The following is a 25255-nucleotide window of genomic DNA, read 5'->3' on the forward strand; positions in this document are numbered from 1 at the left end:
CCGCCCCACTCATCCTGGCTGCCCACGGCCAACGTGGCTCTGCTCAGCTCCCCTGGTCGTTTCCCCCTCTGCTCCCCTTCCCTACACAAAACCAGCTGGGGGAGGGCGTGGAGAGGGGCGGGCTGGGGGAGGCAATGGAATCTTGGATGGTTTGGGGAGGCGGGACTCCCCGCTTCCACGTTTGCAGCTCTGCAGTGCTGGGGGTTGAGGAGCCACGCAGGAGGCTTGGCGTGGACGTGGATGGAGTTCTGCAAAGGGCCCCCCATTGCCCTCCTGGTGGACACCTGATTTTGGCAGAATGGGGTCTGTGGAGATTAGGGTTGGGGGATTGCACTGTTGGGAGATGAGGTTCAGGACAGAAAGGACACTGACTTCTAGATACATCACCCCCAAATCACCTGCGATTCTCGGGGTCCCATCCCTTTCAGACTATAGATGGTTTTCTCTTAGTCTTCAGGGTAGAGAACAGCACCCACAATGTTCAAGAAGGAAACATCCATTAAAATAAGGTCACCCACCTGTTCTCCAACTTCACCTCGAGGATCCCCCAGACACCCACCTTTTCCCATCTGCTCTCCAGCCCGGACTCTAGGAAGCACAAAAAGGGGCCCCTGTGCAGTCTGCAGGAGCAGCCCTTCTGGTCCAGCACTATCTCAGGTCCCTGGGTTTCAGGGTTCTGGGCAAGTGTGGTCCCCACCAGACCCTGACCAAGGCCATGGCAGACCCCAACATAAGGCCTTTCTCTAAATAAGCAGTGACTGTACCCCTCTCCCACGAAATTTTCCTGGAGTACCAGAGGCCTCACCATAAACCAGCCATGGGTTATGGGGTGAGATGCCCTCCTTAAAGCTTCAGCATGACAAGAGAACTGACACCCTCAAAATGAATCCTCTGCTGCCAGCTCCCTCTTCAGCATTGAGCCTTAATGTCTAGCACCCCAATCCCAATTGCTCCCCTCCAGCTCCATTCCCAGCCTCAGCAGAACCCAGTAAGCAGACACATCTGGAAACTTGTGCTTCACTTGTAGAAGGTCTCCAACTGGCCTCTCAGGACCCACTTTCATTCCTTAGCAAGGATGCCAGGAGGGAGCAGAGAAGGCCAGGCCTAGAAAACCCTCTCCAAGACATCCCCAAAACTTTTCTGTCTTTGCAAACCTCCTCATCCAGATCCCCCAATGCTGATTGTTCCCCATTAGGGGTCCCTACCTAGCATCTCTACCCACTCCCTTGGCCACACTGAGTTGAGGTCTCCACTGCATCCCTGAAGCTGCATCTTAGGCCCAGGCTGGGCTTGGGGGGCTGGGGAGGTCGCTTGGGAAGGGGGGAGATGCGTGGTGGACTCCCTTCGCTTCCCTCCTCCTCCTCTTCCCAACTCCTGTCCAACTCCCAATTTGGGGGCCGGGCCAGGCCTCTCTGATTGGCTGGGGCCTGGGCGGCCGGCTCCCCCTTTCCTAGGGGCAGGGTTCCTCCCGGATCTCCATCGGGATGGTATAAAAGGGGCCCGGACCAGTGGTGGGAGCAGACGGGAGCTTCTCCTCGGGGTCAGAGCAGGAGGCACGCAGAGAGAGAGAGGCCACGCATGAGCGGACGCTAACCCCCACCCCAGCCGCAAAGAGTCTACATGTCTAGGGTCTAGACATGTTCAGCTTTGTGGACCTCCGGCTCCTGCTCCTCTTAGCGGCCACCGCCCTCCTGACGCACGGCCAAGAGGAGGGCCAAGAAGACAGTAAGTCCCAAACTTTGGGGGAGTCTCGAGCTTACAGACAGGCGCCCCGCGCTCAGGCCCAGGTGCCTGTGCAATTCGCCTAAGACTCCAAGGGATGCTCTGGAGACTCCAGGATGGATGGGAGACGGGGCAGGCTCGTCTCAGCACCCCAAGGGGGAGAAGGGTGTGCAGGATGGATGAAGGGAGACTTGGGGGGGGGGGGAGTCGATGAACATACCCCGGGAATTAGAGGGGAGTCTGGGTGGAGGCGAGTTAGCAGAGGAGGGAATCCCGAGCGCGCACTGACTGCTGCTCAGCAGAACCAGGGAAAATCGGGGTCCGGGTACCGAGTGGTGCAAGAAAAGGAACGTCGAAGATGGGCTCGTGGGGGTGCAGGGTGAGGAATTTGGAGCCCAAGATGTAAAAAAGCAATCTGGAGGGCTGTGGGGATGATTCATAAAGAAAGATTGTTTGCCCGCTCTGCAGGCTAGACAGTGTTCCTGGGGCTGCGGGGGTGCTGGGCCGCGGGAGGGGAGGAGGGGGCCGGAGAGTGGGCGGGATGGAGGCCCAGAAACTTTGGGGGAGCTTCGGCGGGGCGGCATCGCAGCGCCCTCTGCTGATGGAACTAACTGAGCACTTAGACCTCTCCCTGCGCTTCCCGGCGCGGTGGCTGGAGCAGGAAGACCATGGTTAGGACCGAGAGTGAACCCCACTTAAAAAACTGGGAATGGGGTAACCCCATCTTTCAAAAAAAAAAAAAAAAGAAATGACTTAGCCCCGCCCCGGGCCTATTGCTTAGCTTGGCGCGCCACCTAGTGGTTGTCTGGGTGAACGCAGGCGCGGTGGGCGTGGTCAACCCGCTTTATTATTTAGTGGAAGACTTTTTTTGGGGGGGGTGCTATTTGACTAAGTGGCCCCCAAAGGTTCGGTGGGTTTTGCGACGCGGAGGGGGTCATATGACCCCCGAAAATGAGCTTTTGAGGAGTCCGAGCGCCGAAGGTTATAGACGATGTATTTGGTGGGATTCCCTAACCTACCAACCCCGCCCACACCATCCCACCAGGGGCGTGGCTTACCATAGCTCCTCCCACTCCCGTCTCTAGTTTGCCCCAAACCACGCCCCCTCGTTCGGTCACGCCCCCTTTGGCCACGCCTCTCCTCCCCACCTCCGCACTCTCCCCTCCCCTCCCATGGCCTTTCATTTCACTTGGCTGCCGCGCCAATGGGCTGAGGTTAGAGTTGGAAGCAAGTAACTGGGTTCTGAAGCTTTTGTTTAAATTCCTAAGAACTGGAAAGAGTTATAGACGTCCTGGCTAGGCGCCTTGGCGCTGTCACTGGCGCTGATGAGGAGCAGATGAGCTGAAAGAGTTTAGGGAGAGGAGGGAAAAAAAATAAAAGAAAGAAGCGGGAAATGGGAAATTTTAAATGTGTCCTCCAAAGCAAGGGTCGGTAGAGTAGGAGTCTCTGAACTACTGACAGTCTTCCCCTTCCTCGCCCCATCTTCTCACCCACCAGTCCCACCAGTCACCTGCATACAAAACGGCCTCAGGTATTATGATCGGGATGTGTGGAAACCCCATCCCTGCCAGATCTGTGTGTGCGACAAAGGCAAAGTCCTGTGCGATGTAGTGAAGTGTGAGGACACCAAGCACTGTCCCGGTGCCACCGTGCCCCCGGGCGAGTGCTGCCCCGTCTGCCCCGATGGCGAGGGTAAGCTCTGGGGGCCTGTCTGGGGGAGGCCTGCAAGGGGCAGCCCTGAAATCGGGGCCATCCAAGCAAACCCGCGCTCACCTGCCTCTCTCCCTTCTCCCCCTAGCTTCACTGACAGACCAAGAAACCACAGGAGCCGAGGTAAAAATCCTCTGCCCTCCAGCTCTCATCCATGCCCCCAATTCCCAGAAGCCCATCTCTCGAGAGACATCCATTTTTTCTCTAATTCGGCTTTTGTTTGTTTCTTCTACCTTTCAGGGACCCAAAGGAGACACTGGCCCCCGTGGCCCAAGGGTAAGCATTGCCTCTATGTCTGGGGTTAAGGTGTGGGGGTGCCTAAGAGGGTGTGTTTCTGACATTCACCGGTTCTCCCCACCACCACCCCCTGCAGGGACCCGCAGGCAGCCCTGGCCGTGATGGTATCCCAGGCGAGCCTGGACCCCCCGGACCCCCAGGACTTCCTGGACCCCCAGGACCTGCTGGATTCGCAGGAGTAAGTGGAGGGTCTTCAAAGTCACCCACTTTTTTCCTCTCCCGAAATGACATACTTCATATTTTTAAATAACTTAATGTTGTCAGAATAGTTGCAAAGAACTCTCAAACTACCCTTGGGCTGGTTTGCTTTATCATTCTCTGTACAATTGATCACAATTCTGTTCCCCTGGACTATCTGAGAAGTGGCTGCCAGTATGCCCACTTCTCCTAAATGATTCATGGTAGCTGTGTTTCCTCAATACCAGTGGGTTAAGATTAGAGTGAGAAAATCAAGAACATTTTTTTGCTTAACCTTAGCACAACGATTGCATCTCTGAATGCAGAGACAACATGATTAGCTACTACCCATGCCATGCTCACACATGCCAACCCATTCGTGCCCCTGTTTTATTCTGTGTAGTCCCTCTACACACACACACACACACACACACACACACACACACACACACACACACACACACGGGGGGGGGGGGTTCAATCCACATGAGTGAGTAGCATTTAATGGTTAGATGCCTCTATGGTTTTCTGTCGTATCCCTAGACTGATCCTACTTTCAGAACTCAGCAGTTTTGAAGTGGCAGGTTTCTCAGACTGTATTTGGGTGGGCCTGTGATCCTGGGTACACCTGGGTCATGCATCTGGAGACAAAATTCTGTGTCCTTGTCCTTCCTGGTGCCCTGCCACTGCTGAGGCATGTGCTGTCTTTCTGCACCATCATGAGAGATGTCTTCCCTTTTAACTCATGGTCCCAACCCGCTTTCTCAGGCACTGGCTCTTGTCTCTTTCTAGAACTTTGCTGCCCAGATGTCTTACGGCTATGATGAGAAATCCACTGGTGGAATGTCTGTGCCTGGTCCCATGGTGAGCCACTCAGGGAAGGGACAGGGGACAGAAGAGGAGCTGGAGGGGTTCTAGACAAGCTGAGCCAGTGGTGGTGTAGATGGAGGTGTCCTGGGTCACTTGGGAGATCCAGAGCATCTCTCAGAGACTAGCAGGTTACATGCCAATTGGTTAGAACCAGTTGAGGCAATTGGGCAACAGCAGGCTTGTAGCCATGTTGGATTTTTCCTCCAGAGACTCATCACAGACTCCCTCTTTACTTCCTGTAGGGTCCTTCCGGTCCCCGAGGTCTTCCCGGCCCCCCTGGTTCACCTGTAAGTATCTGGGATGACTTCGTATACCTCCCTGGACTCTGTCTAAGGGAGCTAATGGTGAGGTGGGAAAAGGCTGGTAAGGACTTGCCTTTCTGATCTCAACCTTCTCTCCTGCCCTCCAGGGTCCCCAAGGTTTCCAAGGCCCCCCTGGTGAGCCTGGCGAGGCTGGAGCTGCTGTAAGTGCCCCCAACTTCAACTCCATGAACCTGCCCCCCTGAGCCTCCATGGGAGGAACACCCTGGGGACCTCCTTCCCTTCCTCTTCAAAATCCTTCCCCTTGGGTCCCTGTCCTGGGAATTCTAACCTCTCTCCCCATCTTTTCTAGGGTCCCATGGGTCCCCGTGGTCCTGCTGGCCCCCCTGGCAAGAATGGAGATGATGTAAGTAACCCTGAGAGTGACACACGATCGGCCCCCACTGTCCCCTTGGGTCAGTGCCTGTATGGCCCAGTATCCCCCACCCTGCCCTCTAGGAATGGCACCAGAGGGAATAAGGGCAGGTTCTCACTGACACAGGAAGAAATAGGTGGGTGGGTGACTTCAACTCTTGGGGGGGATCCCCATACCCCATAGGGGTGTCTTAAATGCAGATTCACCAGACAAGGTTTCCAGGAGAGACTAAGCTAAGTTCCCACAGAAATCTCTGAACCCTGAGGTTGATTCCACAAACCCAGAGGAATAGGCCTTCCCCTTGCCAGCCTGGCCACTGGGCTGTGAGCACTTCAACCTTTTCTTTCCCTCAGGGTGAAGCTGGGAAGCCTGGTCGCCCTGGCGAGCGTGGCCCTCCCGGACCTCAGGTGAGTGGGGAGCTGCCCGGCCCTGCTCCTGTGCTGCATCTGTCCTGTTTTGCGGGGGGCACGAGTATACAGCAGCATCTGTCATGGCCTTTGACCTATGTCTCTCTTCCTTGCAGGGTGCTCGGGGATTGCCTGGAACTGCTGGCCTCCCCGGAATGAAGGGACACAGAGTGAGTTCCCTGGAACTTTGCTACTCCAAAGACCACCTTGTCCTACACTCCTTGTTCTGTTAGGGCCCCCAAGAGACCCAGGTGTCTGCTGGGGCATAGAAACTCCTGCAGTGTCCAGGGGGCAAAGAGTGACAACCCAAGCACTTCCTGCACATAGGAAGGAAGTTTCCAGAAAGGATGGATGAAAGGAGGGGTAGGGCTTTGGGGGTCTTAGAGATAAGAGGGACAGCAGAGGCTTCCTGAAACTTCTTCTGGGAGCTGAGAGCGTGTCATGGTTCTCACACACACACACACACACACACACACACACACACACACACACACACAGCCTCACCTTGTTCCTTTTTATTCCAGGGATTCAGTGGTCTTGATGGTGCCAAGGGAGACTCTGGTCCTGCTGGCCCCAAGGTAGGAGGCTGTAAAAGTTCAGGGGCCCACACACCAATCGACCCCCCATCCCAGCAGAAATCCCTGACACTTTTCTCTGTCTAGGGTGAACCTGGAAGCCCTGGTGAAAACGGAGTCCCTGGTCAGATGGTGAGTGTCCCCCTTCTTGGGGAGTAGGGAGGAGCAGCGAGAGGATCAGCAGAAGCTTAAGGGCAAGAGCTGTGTCCCCCACCTCACTTGTTTTCCTGTTGCCAGGGTCCCCGTGGTCTGCCCGGTGAGAGAGGCCGTCCTGGAGCCCCTGGCCCTGCTGTAAGTATCCCTGGCCCCTTGGGGGAGCTCCAGGCTTTGGAAGGGGTGTCCCAGAAACCACTGGCCAGTGCACAGCAGATATGACCGCCCCCTCTCTCTACAGGGTGCTCGTGGAAATGATGGTGCTACTGGTGCTGCGGGTCCCCCGGTGAGTATGAGGAGATCTTACACTAGGGGTGCTTCGGCAACTGAACCCCACAACCTTCTCCCAATATTTGCTAATGTTCCTGCTTCCTTCTCAGGGTCCCACTGGCCCCGCCGGACCTCCAGGCTTCCCTGGTGCTGTGGGTGCTAAGGTGAGACCCCTTTTTTCTCTGAGCACAGTCCCACAGACCAAGGAAGATTGTTCAGCTGCTTCCCGCAAAGCAAACCCCAGATGCAATAAAAAATCCATTCCCAGTATCTTTATGTTCAGCCCTGCAAATGTCCTTTCTCCTTATCCAGGGTGAAGCTGGTCCTCAAGGATCCCGAGGCTCTGAAGGTCCCCAGGGTGTGCGTGGAGAGCCCGGCCCCCCTGGTCCCGCTGGTGCTGCAGGCCCTGCTGTGAGTGTTGCTGCTGCTCTGTGCCCCTGGGCCCCCACCCAACTCCAGGCCAGTCACTCACCCTCCTCCTCTCTCTGTGCCACAGGGAAACCCTGGTGCTGATGGACAGCCTGGTGCTAAGGGCGCCAACGTAAGTAACCTGTAGGCTTCAGTCCATCCCGCCCTCCCGTACCCCACCACTTTCAGCCCCCAAGGTCTCACCACTTCTGCCCCCTACAGGGCGCTCCCGGTATTGCTGGTGCTCCTGGCTTCCCTGGTGCCCGTGGCCCCTCCGGACCCCAGGGCCCCAGCGGCCCCCCTGGTCCCAAGGGTAACAGTGTAAGTACAGCCCTTCCTTCTGTGTTCCTGCCTGCCCATTGCAGCCATGGGGAGCCTAAAGACCCAGGCCCCCCCAGAGCACCCTACCTCTCGACTCATTCTCTCCTTCCCCCATGCAGGGTGAACCTGGTGCTCCTGGCAACAAAGGAGATGTTGGAGCCAAGGGAGAACCTGTGAGTATGCTGCTGCCCGGTCCAAGACCCTGGGAACCCCCGCAGGAAGAGGGTCTGGGGGACAGCCCCCCTCAGAAGGCTCTTGCTCCAGCCTCAGTTTACCTCTCTGCCCATCACAGGGCCCTGCTGGTGTTCAAGGCCCCCCTGGCCCTGCTGGAGAAGAAGGAAAACGAGGCTCCCGAGGTGAACCTGGACCTGCTGGCCTGCCTGGACCCCCTGGCGAGCGTGTAAGTGCCCCCTTCTTTGTCCCTCATGCCAGCTGGTTCCCCAAGACTGAGCTCATCGGATCCTCTCCCTTCTCCTGCAGGGTGGACCTGGAAGCCGCGGGTTCCCTGGTTCTGATGGCGCTGCTGGTCCCAAGGTAAGAGTCTTGATGGAGTATGGATCCCAGTGCTGGAAAGAGATATGTGGGTACCCGGGGGAAAGTAGTCCTAGCTCACTATCGATATCACCTCCCCTCTCCATTTAGGGTCCTGCTGGGGAACGTGGTTCTCCTGGCCCTGCTGGCCCCAAAGGTTCTCCTGGTGAAGCTGGTCGCCCCGGTGAAGCTGGTCTGCCCGGTGCTAAGGTAAGACCCCAGTCCTGCTGCATGCCCCTCTTGGCAGGAGGTATTTTCTACAGTACTCTGCCCTCACTGACTTCTTCTCCCTAGGGTCTCACTGGAAGCCCTGGCAGCCCAGGACCTGATGGCAAAACTGGTCCCACTGTGAGTATTACTGTCCCAGCCCCCTCACATACTCCCCACTGCCCCCCACCATTCGCACTCTCATGACTGTGCCTTCTGTCCTCAGGGTCCCGCTGGTCAAGATGGCCGCCCCGGCCCACCCGGTCCCGCTGGTGCCCGTGGTCAGGCTGGTGTGATGGGTTTCCCTGGACCCAAAGGTGCTGCTGTGAGTACCTGACAGGGCTGGGCCAGGCCACTGTATGACTGCAGGCTATTTTAGGCCCCTTTCTGGGGCCTAACATCTGAGAGGATGTGTCTGTCACCTGGCTGCACCATATTTCAAGTCCTTGGACATAAGGGGAGTTGGATCCCAGTCTCTAATACAGTGGATGGGATTGGCCTTGGATATGAGACACCCCTCTCCAAATCTTGCAGCTCAGGGTACTGTATATGTTAGGGTTCTCTGGAGAAGGAAGGGGTGGTTGAGGGTTTTGGGTTCACTGAAGAGGCCCAGGCATTTCCCTGATTCAGAGCAAGCAGAGGCCCTATTCAGAGTCAAGAGGAGGTGCGGGAGGCCCTGCTTCAGCCCCTCAACCCCGACTGTTCTTCTTCACAGGGAGAGCCTGGCAAACCCGGAGAACGAGGCGCCCCCGGGCCTGTTGGTGCTGTGGTGAGCATCTCTCCTGGCCCCATTTGCTCAGTCCACTGTAACCCCAGTCCCTGTGCCCAGCATGAGGTGTCGGAAGCACCTGCCATCAACCCCCTTGGCCCCCGCAACACCCCACTCAGATGTTTTTTATTTCTCTCCATAGGGTCCTGCTGGCAAAGATGGAGAAGCTGGAGCTCAGGGTGCCCCTGGCCCTGCTGTGAGTGCCCAGGGAAGGGGCAACTGGGGAGGGGGCAGGAGAAGCAGGAAGGGGAGTTTCTCTGGGCCCCTCTCCTGCTCTCCCTCACCTGGACCTTCTCTTCTTGCCAGGGTCCTGCTGGTGAGCGAGGAGAACAAGGCCCCGCTGGCTCCCCCGGATTTCAGGTGCTGCCTCAAACCAATGGGATAATTTAGGGGGGCTGGGGAGACCCACCATTTGGTGTTTAACTCTCTCCTTTTGCTCTCCTTTCCTCACCTCCAGGGTCTCCCTGGCCCCGCTGGTGCCCCTGGAGAAGCTGGCAAACCTGGTGAACAGGTAAGACACCCCCCACCCCCGCCCTTTTCAGGATCTAATCTTGGTCAGAACCAGACAGGACTCCCCATCCCGCAGGGCTCAGCTGCGCCTCTGCTGGACAGTTCTGGAAGGAGTCACAGGCCTCCAGAACACTTAGGCCTCTCAAGCCCAAGTTTGGGGAGCAGAGTCTGACATGGGCTGGGCTTGACCCAATTCAGTGTCCTGAAGGGGGTGCTCTCCCATGCAGCCCTCAGAAGTGCTTTTTAAGGTGTGTTGTGGGGGGTCCTCCGGGCATCTCTCACTTTCTTCTGTCTCCCTCAGGGTGTTCCCGGAGACGTGGGTGCTCCCGGCCCATCTGGAGCCAGAGTGAGTATCTATACCAGCACCCCCTGGAACTATCCCCTCTCCTTCTGATCCTTGAGCAGTCCTCATGCTGCCTGTACTTCCCTTCCAGGGCGAGAGAGGCTTCCCCGGAGAGCGTGGAGTGCAAGGGCCCCCCGGCCCCGCAGGCCCCCGTGGGTCTAATGGTGCTCCTGGCAACGATGGAGCTAAGGTGAGAGCAGTGGGACCGTGCTGTTGGGATCAGTGCAACCAAGATGTGGGACACATGCCAGCCCAGCAGTGGGCCAAGTTTGCCTTTGCATCTTGTCTTGGGCCTCAGATCCAGGACTTGGGGGAGGTGTCCCAGAACAGGTGTGAGCTGGGACCCTCTGGTCACTTCGGTCTTCTTGGCTGTCACTTAGGGTGATGCTGGAGCTCCTGGAGCCCCCGGCGGCCAGGGCCCCCCTGGTCTTCAGGGTATGCCCGGTGAGAGAGGTGCAGCCGGCCTTCCAGGACCCAAGGGCGACAGAGTAAGTTCCTCCCCTGATCCTGTGTCCCCTTCCTCTGCCCAGGATCCCCTCAGCCTCTCTGACCCCACTAGGCACTCGCTGTTCACCTCCTCTGCCTTTCAGTGCTGAGTCCTTCACTGCCACCTGCACCAGCCCCAGGGTTGAGGGTTATCATGGCAATAGAGGGGCGAGGCTCCACCAACAGGGACCCCTAACCCTGAGAAACCTGGGGCCCTCTGCAGGGATGGGGCAGGGCAGAGGTAGGTGCCCCCACCAGCCGGCTCCTCCTGCCCTGCACATCTCAAGCTCTTCTTTGTCTTTAGGGGGATGCTGGTCCCAAAGGTGCTGATGGTTCTCCTGGCAAAGATGGCGTCCGTGGTCTGACTGGCCCCATCGGTCCCCCTGGCCCTGCTGGTGCCCCTGGTGACAAGGTGAAGTCGCTGAGCCCTCACTGCTCTCACACATAGAATCCCCAGTGGGCACAGGCCCTCCCAAGTCAGAGGTGGGGAGGCTCACCTGCCAGGACCTTTTCTGGGATCCTGAATGTGAGTTTCTCATCTCTACTTTTCAGGGTGAAAGTGGCCCCAGCGGCCCTGCTGGTCCCACCGGAGCCCGTGGTGCCCCAGTAAGTACAGAAAATCTAATGGCACCCCCAGACTCAGCCCTTTCCCTTTTTGCACCCCACCCTATCTCTCCATCCCTACTGACTTCTCCCTCTCCTCCAGTGCCCCGTGCCCCCACAGTGGGGCACCTCTCCAGTTTGTCTCTTTTCCTTCTAGGGAGACAGAGGCGAGCCTGGTCCCCCTGGCCCTGCTGGCTTTGCTGGCCCCCCTGTGAGTAGCAAACCCTACTTCATTCCTCATTGCCTGTCATTGGGTGGCAGCTTCGGAGGGGGTGACCCTCTGCGCCTTCCACTCACTTCCCCCCTCCACAGGGTGCTGATGGCCAACCTGGTGCTAAAGGCGAACCTGGAGATACTGGTGCTAAAGGCGACGCAGGCCCCGCTGGCCCCGCTGGCCCTACTGGACCCCCTGGCCCCATTGTGAGTCTCCCCTCAGCCCCTGCTGCTGGGGACCAGAAGGGTCCCCGCCAAGAGAGATCCAGCCCTGACCTTCCTTTGTGTTCTTCTGCAGGGCAATATTGGTGCTCCCGGACCCAAAGGTGCTCGTGGCAGCGCTGGTCCCCCTGTGAGTCTCTCTCCCCAGTTCAATTCGGGGATCAGGGTGCTGGGCCAGGTAGGAGGGTTCAGCTCCTGAGCTCCGCTTTGTATCCTCTTCTCAGGGTGCTACTGGTTTCCCTGGTGCTGCAGGACGCGTCGGTCCCCCTGGCCCCTCTGTGAGTATCTACGCTGAAATGGGGATACCAGCCATCAGGGGATGGTGTCAAGCTGCAGAACCCACTGGAATCTGACGCCCCCTTCTCTCTACCCAGGGAAATGCAGGTCCCCCTGGCCCTCCTGGTCCTGTTGGCAAGGAAGGCGGCAAAGGACCCCGTGGTGAGACAGGCCCCGCCGGACGTCCTGGTGAAGTCGGTCCCCCAGGCCCTCCTGGCCCTGCTGGCGAGAAAGGCTCTCCTGGTGCTGATGGTCCTGCTGTACGTGCGGGTTTCAGGTGGGGAAGGGGTCTCAGGAATGGGGCGCCATCATCTCACCCCCATCTGCACTCCACAGGGCTCCCCGGGTACCCCCGGACCTCAGGGCATTGCTGGACAGCGTGGTGTGGTTGGTCTGCCCGGTCAGCGAGGAGAACGCGGCTTCCCTGGACTTCCCGGACCCTCTGTGAGTTAGCCCAGTTTGGAGGACCCCGAGGCACTTTATCCCAGTTTCTTTGGCAGAGATGGGAAGTGGAGAGCCAGCGGGATAGACGTGGAGGCACATGGGGACCCTTGATTGACTTTGTCTCCTCTCTCAGGGTGAACCCGGCAAACAAGGTCCTTCTGGATCAAGCGGAGAACGTGGCCCCCCTGGTCCCATGGGCCCCCCTGGATTGGCTGGACCCCCTGGCGAGTCTGGACGAGAGGTGAGACCTCAGCATCCCCCAACTAGTATTCCCGGGCTGGCCTTTGCCTCTGGGCCCCTCCCTTCTGATCTTCCTCTCTCTGCAGGGATCTCCTGGTGCTGAAGGCTCCCCCGGACGAGATGGTTCTCCTGGCCCCAAGGTAAGGTCATGGCATCCCACAGCCCAGCCTGCCTCTCCCCTTCCCCATGCCCCCCAATCGGGCTGAGCTGACACCCTTCTCTCCTCAGGGTGACCGTGGTGAGACTGGCCCTGCTGGACCCCCTGGAGCTCCCGGAGCTCCTGGTGCCCCTGGCCCCGTCGGCCCCGCTGGCAAGAGTGGAGATCGTGGAGAGACAGTAAGAGAGAGTCTGGGGCTCAGTCCCCCTCAGGCTGTGGAGCGTGGGTGGGGACTCTGAGAATAGGGGACCCCCATATTGTCCAGGCACCCCTGGACATAAGGCTTGGACCCAGATATTTGCCCCCTCATCTGGGACCCCAGAATGGGTGTGGGGCAAGGGGACCCCCTGCAGTGGAGCCCTCAGCCAGGGCCTATGAAGGTCTAACACTCTCTCTGCTCCTACCAGGGTCCTGCTGGTCCTGCCGGCCCCATCGGCCCCGCTGGAGCCCGTGGCCCCGCTGTAAGTACCTACATCTGCCTCTTACCCATCAGCCTGTCCTCAGGTGGAATGCACATCCCCAGGAGCTTTCTCCTGACTGCCTCTCCTCGCTTCTTTCCCAGGGACCCCAAGGCCCTCGTGGTGACAAGGGTGAGACTGGCGAGCAGGGCGACAGAGGCATGAAAGGCCACCGTGGTTTCTCTGGGCTCCAGGGCCCACCTGGTCCTCCCGTGAGTACACATTACACCCCAGGGGGAGGGAGAGAAACATTGCCTCAGTTTCACTCATAGGACATTCTTCTTATAGATGTTGGGCACTTCTTAGTGGCTCCTTAGAGGGGGTGGGAGGGTTTTTAGGGGACCTGTGGGGTGAGCCACACTGAGCTGCTTTTTTGTCTGTCCTTCAGGGCTCTCCTGGTGAACAAGGTCCCTCTGGAGCTTCTGGTCCTGCTGGTCCCCGAGTAAGTGCACTTTCAGCCCTTGCCACTGCCTGTCCGAGCCCCAAGACTGGGATTGGGAATTGTCCTCCTGTGGGTCCAGCATAGGGGACATGAGAAGGGAAAAAGTGCCCTGAGTAATTACTGGTGTTCAGGGGGTGGAATTCTCCCCCAGAACTGGGTGGTTTTGGGTTTCCTGGTAGGCTTCCTTTAACTGGCTCCCCTGTTCTGCAGGGGCCCCCTGGATCCGCTGGTGCTGCTGGCAAAGATGGACTCAACGGTCTCCCTGGCCCCATTGGCCCACCTGGTCCCCGAGGTCGCACTGGTGACTCTGGCCCTGCTGTAAGTCTCTACCCCAGCCACCCCTACCACTGCCTGCCCTGAGCTTGCCAGCCCTGCCACGCACCCAGATCCCCAGTAACCTCCTTATTCTTTTCCCTCTCTTCACAGGGTCCCCCTGGCCCTCCTGGCCCCCCTGGACCTCCCGGTCCTTCCAGCGGCGGTTTCGACTTCAGCTTCCTGCCACAGCCACCTCAGGAGAAGTCCCACGATGGCGGCCGCTACTACCGGGCTGATGATGCCAATGTGGTCCGTGACCGTGACCTCGAGGTGGACACCACACTCAAGAGCCTGAGCCAGCAGATCGAGAACATCCGGAGCCCTGAAGGCAGCCGCAAGAATCCCGCTCGCACCTGCCGTGACCTCAAGATGTGCCACTCAGACTGGAAGAGCGGTGAGTGCCCGTCTCGTGGGCCAGCGGGGGAACCCACCTTCCCTGTGCTTGCATTCCCACTCACAACGACTCACTGCTCTGCCCCTCCACAGGAGAGTACTGGATTGATCCCAACCAAGGCTGCACCCTCGATGCCATCAAGGTCTTCTGCAACATGGAAACAGGCGAGACCTGTGTGTACCCCACTCAGCCCAGTGTGGCCCAGAAGAACTGGTACAGCAGCAAGAACCTCAAGGACAAGAGACACGTATGGTTCGGCGAGAGCATGACCGACGGCTTCCAGGTGTGTGGGCTGGACAGGCCCCAGACTGGGTAGCATTTAGATCCCAGGAAGCAAGAGGTGTGGGCAGGTGAATCCACCAGCCCTGGTGGATTGGGATGGGATGGGACTTGGGGCTGCAGCAGGCTCTCACCCCTCTCTCTCTGCCCTGGCAGTTCGATTATGGCAGCGAGGGCTCCGACCCCGCCGATGTGGCCATCCAGCTGACGTTCCTGCGCCTGATGTCCACCGAGGCCTCCCAGAACCTCACCTACCACTGCAAGAACAGCGTGGCCTACATGGACCAGCAGACAGGCAACCTCAAGAAGGCCCTGCTCCTCCAGGGCTCCAACGAGATCGAGATCCGCGCCGAGGGCAACAGCCGTTTCACATACAGCGTTCCCTTCGATGGTTGCACGGTAAGTGTCCGGGCGGATGGGGGACACCCTCCCCTCCAAACCCCCCGACCCTCCATCACACCCTTCTCCCCATCTCCCCTCCACCCAGAGTCACACGGGAGCCTGGGGCAAGACCGTGATCGAGTACAAAACCACCAAGACCTCCCGTCTGCCCATCATCGATGTGGCCCCCTTGGACGTTGGTGCCCCAGACCAGGAATTTGGCTTAGACATCGGCCCTGTCTGCTTCCTGTAAACCCTCATTCACAATCTGGCTCCCTCCCTCCCAGCATCCCTGCCCCTGGAAACAGACAGACCACCCAAATGGAACCCCCACCCCCAAAATCCAAAAAATGGGAGATAATTTCACATGGACTTTGGAAATTTTTTTTCCCTTTGCATTCATCTCTCCAACTTAGAATTTTTTCTTTGACCAACTGAACATGACCAAAATACGAAAAAAGTGCATTCCACCTTACCAAAAAAAAAAAAAAAAAAAAAGAATAAATAAATAACTTTTTAAAAAAAAGGAAGCTTGGTCCACTTGCTTGAAGACCCTTGTGGGGGGTAAGTCCCCTTTCTGCCCATTGGGCTGACGATACCCCAACATTGCCCTTTCTGTTCCTTTCTCCACCCCACCTTGGGGCGTCCCCTCCACTGCTCCCCAAACTCAAGTCTCCCCAAAGACACAGGAAACTACATTGTCTGCCCAGCAACCAAAGGCAATGTGATACATCTGAGGCCCCTTAGCCCCAGCCCACTCTCCCAGGACCCCCAAATTTTGGGGTACCTGGGGTTTCTTGGACTACCAAAGAAGTGAACTGGCATCCTCGCAACGAGCCCCTCTTTGTGAGGGCCCACAGTCGGGCCACTGCCGCCCCTCATGGTATTTGGAGGAAACATCAGCATTGGAAATGTGGGGAGCGGTAGGAGGGCAGGGGTAGCGCCCCGACATCACTGTTGCTGAAAGACTACCTCGCTCTGTCCTCGTGTGTCGTGGGCTGCTGTGTGGGGCGTCGGGGGCCGGTGGGAGGTTGTCCCTTTATCAAAGGTGCTACATCTCTGTGACGGGGTGGGGGGAGCCAGCAACTGGTGCTATGGATGTCAAGATCCCCCAGACCAGCAAATGTTCCTTTTTGTCAAAGTCTTTTATTATTCTTTGTTTTTTTTTTTTTCCTTGTGTATGGGGACTCATGTGAATTTTCTGACGGTGCTATTTAAGATGGGTGAGGTTCATATTTCCTACAGGACCTCACTCTCCACTCTCCTGCCACTCTCTCTGAACCCCTCTCCTCAGTGCCTCTCTCTCTGTCTCTCTCTTTCTCTCTCTCTCTCTATCCAAGTTTCCCAGCACAACTTCCCGAAGCACAAAACAGTTTTTCCCCTTTGGGGTAGGAGGAAGCAAGAGACTCTGTACCTATTTTGTCTGTGTATAATAATTTGAGATGTTTTTAATTATTTTGGTTGCTGAAATAAAGCATGTGGAAATGACCCAAACAAACCTACAGTGGTTCTTCTTTTACGTCCTTGGAACTGAGGGGGTGCGGGGTGGGGGTGGGCGTGGGGGGGGCCTTCTCTGTCCTCTCATTTGGGATCCCTCAAGATTTCCCCCTCCTCTTCCCCCCATCCTCTTGCCTTACCTTCACCCTCTTTCCTTCCTCTTTTCCCACCCTCTTGACATAGTCCCTGAACCCATCCATGTACACACACTGGCACAAAGATGCACACAGATGCACATGCATACATACAGGCACATGGTACACACAGACACACAGATACAGGTCACATAGGCACACTCAAACTTGCCCTCAGATCCTAGGCTGTACTCCCTCACTCACTCTCCTCCCCACCATGGCCTCTCAGCAGAGTGGGGGCTGTGGGGAGCACTGCCCAGGTGGGAACCCCTCAGCAAGTCTCTCCTAAGACTCACTTGGGCGGATCTGGCTTTTGTTCCCTCCTGGCCCTCTCTGAGCTCCTTTGTAGGAACCAGATGGTTCCTGAGTGCAGAAGTATTCTCCAAATGCTCAATGGGAGATCGAGGGATGTGAGGGACATTTAGGGAGTCTCCCTGAGCAGGTACCCAATACCTTTGATCTTCTATGTCCCCAGCAAACAGACCTACTCACCCCGGCCCTGGGTGTTGTGGCTGAGAAGTCACTTTGTCCATCCCCTGCCTCCTGCCTACTCCTAAGCCTTCAAAAAAGCTTTGCTTTTTTTTTTTTCTTCTTCCTCTGAGAACCGGGGTTTTTTGGGAAAGTGACCTTTCAGCTTCTCAGTCAGGAAGGGGCCAGCAGTAGGCAGTCCATGGGGACACAGAAAATGGACTAAATGCCAGAAATGGACTAAATGCCCAGATTAGAGACTTGACCTCTGACCCCCAACTTCAAGGCAGAAAGTGGTCCCGGAAGCCTGATAGAAACTGCCTCAGCATGGGATCTAGTGTAAGGTGGTCCAGTGTGTGTGAAGGAAGGTGAACACAGAAGCATGTTGGCAGCTTACCAAACATTCTCTCGCTGTCCCACTGTCCACGCTGTCACCCCACTTCCTGGGAAGTGCCCTGCACCCTCCCAACCGTCCCTATGAGTCCCATCCTTCCCCCAGAGTATTCCCATCTCACCCTCTGAACCAAATGTCTCCTCAGACCCTAATTCTCCTTCCAGCCCAGGCTGAGTATTGAAAGTTCTTGGGATTCAAATCTGAATTCTAGCTCCCCCCCGCCCCCCAGAGATTCCTGCCATATCTAAGCGGGCTTCTCCCCAATTCCTCTGTTCAGGCTGCTCAAGCTCACAGACCTGACAAGGTTGGGAGTGGAGAACCGGGAGGAGGGGTAGGAGAGGAAGGTAGTGGGCCATAGTGGGGCGGGGTTCCAGGGAGGCAGGGTCTACCTGATAGGAAGGGGTGCATTTTCCCACCTGGGGGCCCAGTACTTCATCAGTTACCTAACAACTATGCATGGCACCACGAACCATGGTGGTTGACCGACTGGGCAATCCAGCATACACACATACACACACACACACACACACACACACACACATACACACACACACACATATATCTACTGTGCAAGTGGTACATGGTTGCAGGTACCTGAGGGGACACACATGTCAGAGCTGGGGTGGCTGACCTGTGGCTCAGCTCTGTGCCCACAGCTCATGCTCCCAGACTGGAATGGGGTGTCAGTGTGGGTGGATGGAGGAGCTGGAATTAAGGCACCCTGCATCACATTCCAGACCCTCCTTCCTTCCCCTCTGCTGACATCACTGTAGCCATCCTCTAAAGGCACTCCTGGAGGCACACTACACCCCGCTCTCCACTGCATGCACTGAGCCCTGTCCGGAGAGGCTCCTCCACAAACCCTCCTCTCATAGCCCAAGGCCAGATCCTTTCCTGACTGCTCCATTCAGAAGGAAAATTCTAGAAAAGAGGAGGAAACAAACACACCACTGGATCTGGGTCTCAGACTGCAGGAAGCCCCTTGGGTTGGGTTATCCCTTCGGCTTTTCAGCTCCTCCACTTCAGCTTCCCAGAGGCCTCCAAGACCATTCCAGTGGAGCAGGGTAAGGGGCCAAAAAAAAGGGGTTCTCGCCTAAGTAGGGAGCCCCAGGCAAGGGGCGTGGGGTGGAAGACAAGGTTGCTACCAAGCCAGGGGTCCAGGAGGGGTTGCTTAGTAGTGAACATGTGAGAATCTTGGCTGGCATGTCCGCCCACGTGTGAACAGGGGAATCCCACAGAGGGCTCTGTGGAGCTAGCGGGAATCTATTGACATTCAGCAGCTTCCAGACACAGACATGCAGAGAAGCATACACAGAAAAACATGCACACGCAAACACACAGAGATACATGCACAGAACACAGAAAAACATGCAAACAGATATACACACAGAGAAACACACAGAAACTACATGCATACACAGGCACAGGGAAGAAAAGCACACACAGACAAACATACACTTGCGCGCACAGAGACTCACACAGGCATGTACAAGAATGCATACACACAGAAGGGCCACTGTGGGCCAAGCATGTGCACTGTACCAGCTTTGGAGAAGGGTGAGTGTGTGTGTGGGGGGGGGGTCTGTCTGTGAATGAGAAGGATGGAGAAATTAGTAGAATTGTGAGGAAAGCAGAGGAAAGCAGAAGTCTGGGCATAGTTTATCATGAGGGGCTGAACCTATGCCCCCTCCCCAGGGAGACCAAATAGGCAGAGGGGAGCCATGTACATCCACGGACCCAGAGCCCAAGGTGTGTTGGACTTCTGGGAAATTTGTTCCAGATAGGACTAAGGCTGGAATTAGGAAAGCTTGGTGACCCGGGATGCTGGAGTGGCTGTTTTCTCTGCATGAGGTACTGACAGAGAAATGGGTTACGTGGGGCCCAGAGCACATTCTAGAACAAGAGGGCCACAAAGCTATGTTCTGGTAAATTCAATGTTAGGGGTCAAATCCCTCTGCTCCCCAAGGCTGCAGAAAATCCTGAGTGCCCTGTGGCCAGTGGTGAGCAGGTGTTGGAAACAAGCAAGCGACTGAGTCTGTATTTGGTTTGATCTGGGATAGAGATAAAAAGACACAAAATTGAGGCCAGATAGAGAACAGGGCCAGGTTAGGTTCCTGAGCAAACACAAAAACCAACCAACCGAGCAAATCCCCACCAAGTTACAATTAGACTCTAAAGAAATTTGCAAGATTCCAGCATTTCTTGGCAGAAGCTATCCTTATCAGATAAAGTAAAATTATGTTTCTTTGCAAACATGAAATAGCTCAAGGGGTTGAGCACATGCTTTGCATACAGGATGCTCAGGAATGACCTTTCCAATAACACTGCCCAGAACAGAGCTGGAGAACAGTAGCATGTGGTCTAAAAGCTAAGAGAGAGGCGAGGGGGGGAGGGAGGGAGGAGGAGGAGGAGGAGGAGGAGGAGGAGGAGGAGAGAGAGAGAGAGAGAGAGAGAGAGAGAGAGAGAGAGAGAGAGAGAGAAATTGTCTCTGGCTTGGGGGGACCATATGGGACACCAGGGGATCGAACCGTGGTCCTTCCGTGGCTAGTGCTTGCAAGGCAGACACCTTACCTCTAGCACCACCTCTCCGGCCCCATGACCTACACTTTTCATTTTCTACCTCCAGATTAAAAATTTGGACTAATGGGGACTGGAGGGGCTTGTGGGCGACCGTACACCCACATATTCAATGGATTTTTCACCGCTGCCTGATTCAAGCCATAAGTTTGCATAGCCCTGAGCCAAAAGAACCCTGCAAATAAATTTAGCTCACCACAGAGAATCTGGCTTAACTAGATTCCTTAAATCTTTTCATGGAACCTGTTTTTGTAACTGCTCTCATACAACGCAATTATAGATAGGTTTTTGTAAGGTTTAAACTGTAAGATCTATTAAGGATTTGCTTCCCCTCCCCCCATCCTGCCAGGTTTCTCCTTATCCTTTCCGCCATTAAAATGTGTCTGCTCCCATTGGTTAAAATCGTTGTACCTGTACAAATCTGATTGGTTTAAGTTTCAATCCTATGTTTTTGCTCCTCCCACTGAAGCAGGGTATAAAAACTCTGCTTGCTCCCTCAATAAACCTCTTGACAGGAATTCAGCTTGAGCTTTTTATTATTAACTTCTATGGCTTAATTTTCTAGGTGTTCACAAAAGAGCTTAACACTTGCGAATTATTTGTATTCGCCTTCTACCTTCTGTCCTGGTTGAGAGAAAGCTGCTGGCCGGATATCTCTCCCATTAAAGGGCAGAAGCGAAGACGAGTGCAAGTGGCGCCCAACGTGGGGCTCGAACCCACGACCCTGAGATTAAGAGTCTCATGCTCTACCGAAACCACTGGTGATGCCTCTTGGTCCCCATCCTCCTCCTGGGACTATATCTCTGTCTCTCATGCCTCCTCTTCTTCCTCCCTTAAACCTCTTTGTCTAACCAACAAATGGTGTAATCCTCTCACTATTTCCTTTACTCCCGCTGGTAAAGCCCACCCCTGGTCCAAACGCTGTAACTGGGGCCTGCGCCTTTATTCCTCTGGACGTGATCCTGGCCTCATTTTTTCTCTTCAGTTACTCATTGAGCCCCCTCGCTCTTACCTCCCTCTTGCTCCTAGCCCAAACCTCGCCCTTGCCTCCCGTCCCCAACCACCTCCTTCTCTACCTTCCACCCCGTCTCCCTTTTCCCCTCCCACTCCTGATTTCTCTCTTCAGCTTACCCTTCCCCCTAGTGTCACTTCTAACTCTCAACTTATTCTTAACATGATGAATGCCTCTGCACTTGCCATCCAAACTCCTGGCTATCAACACTGCTGGATTTGCTTTTCTCCAACCCCCCCTTTCTATGAGGGTGTTGCTATACTTGGTAACCTTTCTGTCACCTCATATCCATCAAAGCTTCGTTGGGGTATTGATTCCCATCATGCCATCACCGTTGGACAAGTCGTTGGATCCGGACTCTGTGTTAAACCTGCCCATACTCGTCTTCCCCCTGAATTATCCTTCACCTGTAATGTTACCCATACTCTTTCTAATGCCTCTGATTCCTCCTTTTTGCTAGCACCTGAAGGCACCTACTTTGCCTGTGTCTCTGGTCTTTCCCCCCATATTATTCCTTCTGTCTTTTTAAAATCCAATGATTACTGCATTCTCATCCTTCTCCTTCCCCGCCTGTCTGTTCATCACACTGAAGATTTCCTTTTTGCCTGTTCCACCTCCGGTTATTCCCGTCATAAACGTGAACCTGTCACTGCCATTACTGTAGGTATCCTGTTGACTCTTGGCACAGCTGGTGCCAGTACTGGCATTGCTTCCCTTGTCACCTCCTCCCAACATCTTTCTGCCTTGCAACGCTCTGTTGATGCTGATATTGATGAACTTAAAAAAGGCCTGCAGCACCTCACCAATACTGTTAACTCCTTAGCTGAAATGGTGCTGCAGAATCGCCGTGGTCTTAATTTGGCTTTTTTGAAGGAAGGAGGAATCTGTGTAGCCCTTAAAGAAGAATGTTGTGTTTTTAAGGATGAAACAGGTTTAGTTAGAGACAGCATTCAACGTATAGAGGATGATTTAGTGAATAGACAAAAAGATTTAGAGCAGAATGAGAGCTGGTACAAAAATTGGTTTTCTACCACTCCATGGATAACAACAGTGCTCCCAGCTTTTTTGGGACCCTTCATTGGCTTCATGTTGCTAGTTTCTTTTGGTCCTTGGGCTTTTCGCAAACTCACCACCTTCGTGAAGAATCAAGTGGATGAAGCAACCAGAAAGGACTCAAAAGTTTTATACCAACAACTATGCACCTCAGAAGACCAGCTGACGCCTGACATCTCCCCTCCTGCCAACTCTCCGCCACTTAAGTTTGAAGTTATCGAGGAGCTGGCGCATAGACCTCAATCTGTGCGCTCGCGCCTTGCCAAGCTTTGGAAACAACTGACTCAAGGGTAGCAGATGCGGTGACTGGAAGCCCCACACCCAGTGTGGCCAGTCCACCGAGGCACGTCTGTCCCTTCCATATTGTATACTAAACAGGGGGAGATGTGGGCGACCGTACACCCACATATTCAATGGATTTTTCACCGCTGCCTGATTCAAGCCATAAGTTTGCATAGCCCTGAGCCAAAAGAACCCTGCAAATAAATTTAGCTCACCACAGAAAATCTGGCTTAACTAGATTCCTTAAATCTTTTCATGGAACCTGTTTTTGTAACTGCTCTCATACAACGCAATTATAGATAGGTTTTTGTAAGGTTTAAACTGTAAGATCTATTAAGGATTTGCTTCCCCTCCCCCCATCCTGCCAGGTTTCTCCTTATCCTTCCCGCCATCAAAATGTGTCTGCTCCCATTGGTTAAAATCGTTGTACCTGTACAAATCTGATTGGTTTAAGTTTCAATCCTATGTTTTTGCTCCTCCCACTGAAGCAGGGTATAAAAACTCTGCTTGCTCCCTCAATAAACCTCTTGACAGGAATTCAGCTTGAGCTTTTTATTATTAACTTCTATGGCTTAATTTTCTAGGTGTTCACAAAAGAGCTTAACACTTGCGAATTATTTGTATTCGCCTTCTACCTTCTGTCCTGGTTGAGAGAAAGCTGCTGGCCGGATATCTCTCCCATTAAAGGGCAGAAGCGAAGACGAGTGCAGGGGCTAGATCTATATAGCACAGCGGTAAGGTGTTTGCCTTGCATACAGCCAACACAGGGTGGACCCCGTTTTGAATCCCAGTATCTCATATGGTCCCTCGAGCCTGCCAAGAGTGCCTTCTGAGCACAGAACCAAGAGTAACCACTGAGCTCTGCCGGGTGTAGCCAAAAAAAAAAAAAAATAGGGGGACTGGTGAGATAGCATGGAGATAGGGCGTTTGCCTTGCATGCAGAAGGCTGGTGGTTCGAATCCCTAATCTCATATGATCCCCTGAGCCTGCCAGGAGCGATTTCTGAGCCTAGAGCCAGGAGTAACCCCCGAGCGCTGTCGGGTGTGACCCAAACAAAAAACAAACAAAAATAGGAGGGGGCTGAAGAAATAGCATGGAGGTAGGGCTTTTGCCTTGCATGAAGGACGACGGTGGTTTGAATCCTGGCATCCCATATGGTCCCCCAAGCCTGCCAGGAGTGATTTCTGAGCATAGAACCAGGAGTAACCCCTGAGCGCTGCCAGGTGTAATCCAAAATAAAAAAATAAAATAAATAAATAATGGGGACTAGAGTGATGGTATAGCTGGTGGAGCACTTGCCTTGCATGTTACAATCCCAGATTCAATCCCTGGCATCCCACAGGTCCCACAGCACTGCCAGGAGTAATTCCTGAGTGCAAAACCTGGAGTTATCTCTTAGCGTTGTCAGGTATTGCCCCCCAAAACAAAACAAAATATTTGAACTGGTGGGCCAGAGAGATCAAATGGTAAAGTGCTTGCCTTGCATGCAGCTGACCTCGGTCCCATATGGTCTCGGAGCCTGCCAGGAGCAATTCCTGAGTATAGAGCCAAAAGAAACCCCTGAACACAGCCAGGTGTGGCCCCCAAACAAAAACAAACAAAAATTTGTGCTGGAAAGGAAGTACAGGGATTAAGATACTTTCCTTGCATGACTAATCTCAGTTTATTTTACTTCTGCATTTATTTGGCTTTTAAGCCACACCTGGCAGTGCTCGGGACTTAGTGCTGGATTTGCACTCAGGGATCACACATGGTGGGGCTTGAGGGAACCATATGTTGTATCAGAAACTGAACCCAGGTTAGTTGCATGCAAGGCAAGTCATCTCTGCCTGCTGTACTATCACTCTTACCCTTGAGCCCAGTTTAATTCCTGACACACCATGGTTTCCAGAGCACCCCTATGAGAGACCCCCAAATATCACGGGGTGTGACCCAAACACCCACACCCCTGTAAAGAATGAAGCTAGGAACACAGAACCTGAAAGTCTTCCCTGAGTTCCCCCCCCCAATAACTTTTTTTTTTTCGTAGCCCAGCCCATCAACATGGCACCTACATAGTCACAGCACCCACAAAGCCGCCATACTCCCCAATCCCACACACTGGTGCATAAGCTATCATAGCCTCACCCCAAACTCACAGATTAAGACCTAAACTTATTTATTCTCAAGTAGCAGAGTTCCATGGGAGGCTCGTGAGCAGCCCTGTCTCTCTTCTGGGGAGACAGTGCCTGGTGTCCGATTTGCAAGCTCATGATCCCTGCAGGCAGTGAGGACTAGATCAGGAGTGACTCAGAGGGGGATCCAAGCCTTGCACTGCCCCAATCTCACAGAGACCAAGTGAGCACATACTCTGTGAAATGGGGTGCCTGGGTTTGGAGAATAAGGGAACAGTAGAGATGCTTCACAGAAAGGAGGCCCCAGGTTCAATTCCCAGCACTGCCAGTTCCCCTGAGACCTGCTGGAGATGAACAGAGCACCTCTTCCAATAAACTGGAGATATGGAAAAATGAGGGGGTGCTGCATTCTCATGTCTAGATGGGCCCTCCTGACACTGGAGTTGGGCCTCACCTGGAGCTCAGGGAGGCCTTGCTGGTGAGGAAACCGGGGTACAGCAAGCTCCCTCATAGGGCTGATTCTCAGTGTGTCTGGGGAGACAACTTAGCTCTTTGTCCTCAGCTAAGGAAATGTGGCTGTGAAAGTGCTTCCCTCAGTAAGTGGGGAGAGAGGCTACTGTGCGTGCAGTGTGCTCTGCATGTGCTGGATGCATATGTGCTGTGAATGTATATGCTTTATGTGCCTGTCTGTATGTATGTTGGGTCTGAGTCTAGGCTGTGTGTTGGTCACGTGTATTTGTGTGTTGTGCATGTGTATTAGGCACTTGAATGTACTTTGAGCTGGTCATGTGTGAGTGTATGCTGTGCATATGTGGTGTGTGTGTGTGTGTGTGTGTGTGTGTGGTGCACATGCCCGGCCCAGTGTAGGG

At 54.7% G+C, this 25255-nt stretch overlaps 1 protein-coding gene across 1 annotated transcript; it reads left to right on the plus strand.

The window, feature by feature from the left end:
* The first annotated feature begins 1539 nt into the window (after positions 1–1539).
* Positions 1540–15375, plus strand: COL1A1 (collagen type I alpha 1 chain). Its single transcript, XM_049782014.1, has 51 exons — positions 1540–1725; positions 3220–3414; positions 3521–3555; positions 3673–3708; positions 3806–3907; positions 4699–4770; positions 5019–5063; positions 5186–5239; positions 5389–5442; positions 5805–5858; positions 5975–6028; positions 6383–6436; positions 6521–6565; positions 6671–6724; positions 6828–6872; positions 6967–7020; positions 7169–7267; positions 7353–7397; positions 7487–7585; positions 7705–7758; positions 7878–7985; positions 8066–8119; positions 8228–8326; positions 8411–8464; positions 8550–8648; positions 9039–9092; positions 9235–9288; positions 9399–9452; positions 9550–9603; positions 9904–9948; positions 10037–10135; positions 10326–10433; positions 10736–10843; positions 10984–11037; positions 11192–11245; positions 11347–11454; positions 11546–11599; positions 11694–11747; positions 11844–12005; positions 12082–12189; positions 12323–12430; positions 12516–12569; positions 12658–12765; positions 12994–13047; positions 13149–13256; positions 13433–13486; positions 13697–13804; positions 13913–14195; positions 14288–14478; positions 14631–14873; positions 14962–15375. Exons 1-51 carry the CDS (start codon positions 1638–1640, stop codon positions 15106–15108), a joined length of 4380 nt encoding a protein of 1459 aa, XP_049637971.1. The 5' UTR covers positions 1540–1637; the 3' UTR covers positions 15109–15375.
* The last annotated feature ends 9880 nt before the right edge of the window (positions 15376–25255 follow it).

This window comes from Suncus etruscus, chromosome 1 (genome assembly GCF_024139225.1).
Source record: "Suncus etruscus isolate mSunEtr1 chromosome 1, mSunEtr1.pri.cur, whole genome shotgun sequence".
Lineage (NCBI taxonomy): Eukaryota > Metazoa > Chordata > Mammalia > Eulipotyphla > Soricidae > Suncus > Suncus etruscus.

Coding starts and splice junctions, on each gene's coding strand:
- COL1A1 (XM_049782014.1), top strand. CDS start 1,638: ATGTTCAGCTTTGTGGACCTCCGGCTCCTGCTCCTCTTAGCGGCCACC. Junction 7,021..7,168: donor CTGGTGCTGTGGGTGCTAAG/GTGAGACCCCTT, acceptor CTCCTTATCCAG/GGTGAAGCTGGTCCTCAAGG. Junction 10,844..10,983: donor CTGGTGCCCCTGGTGACAAG/GTGAAGTCGCTG, acceptor TCTACTTTTCAG/GGTGAAAGTGGCCCCAGCGG.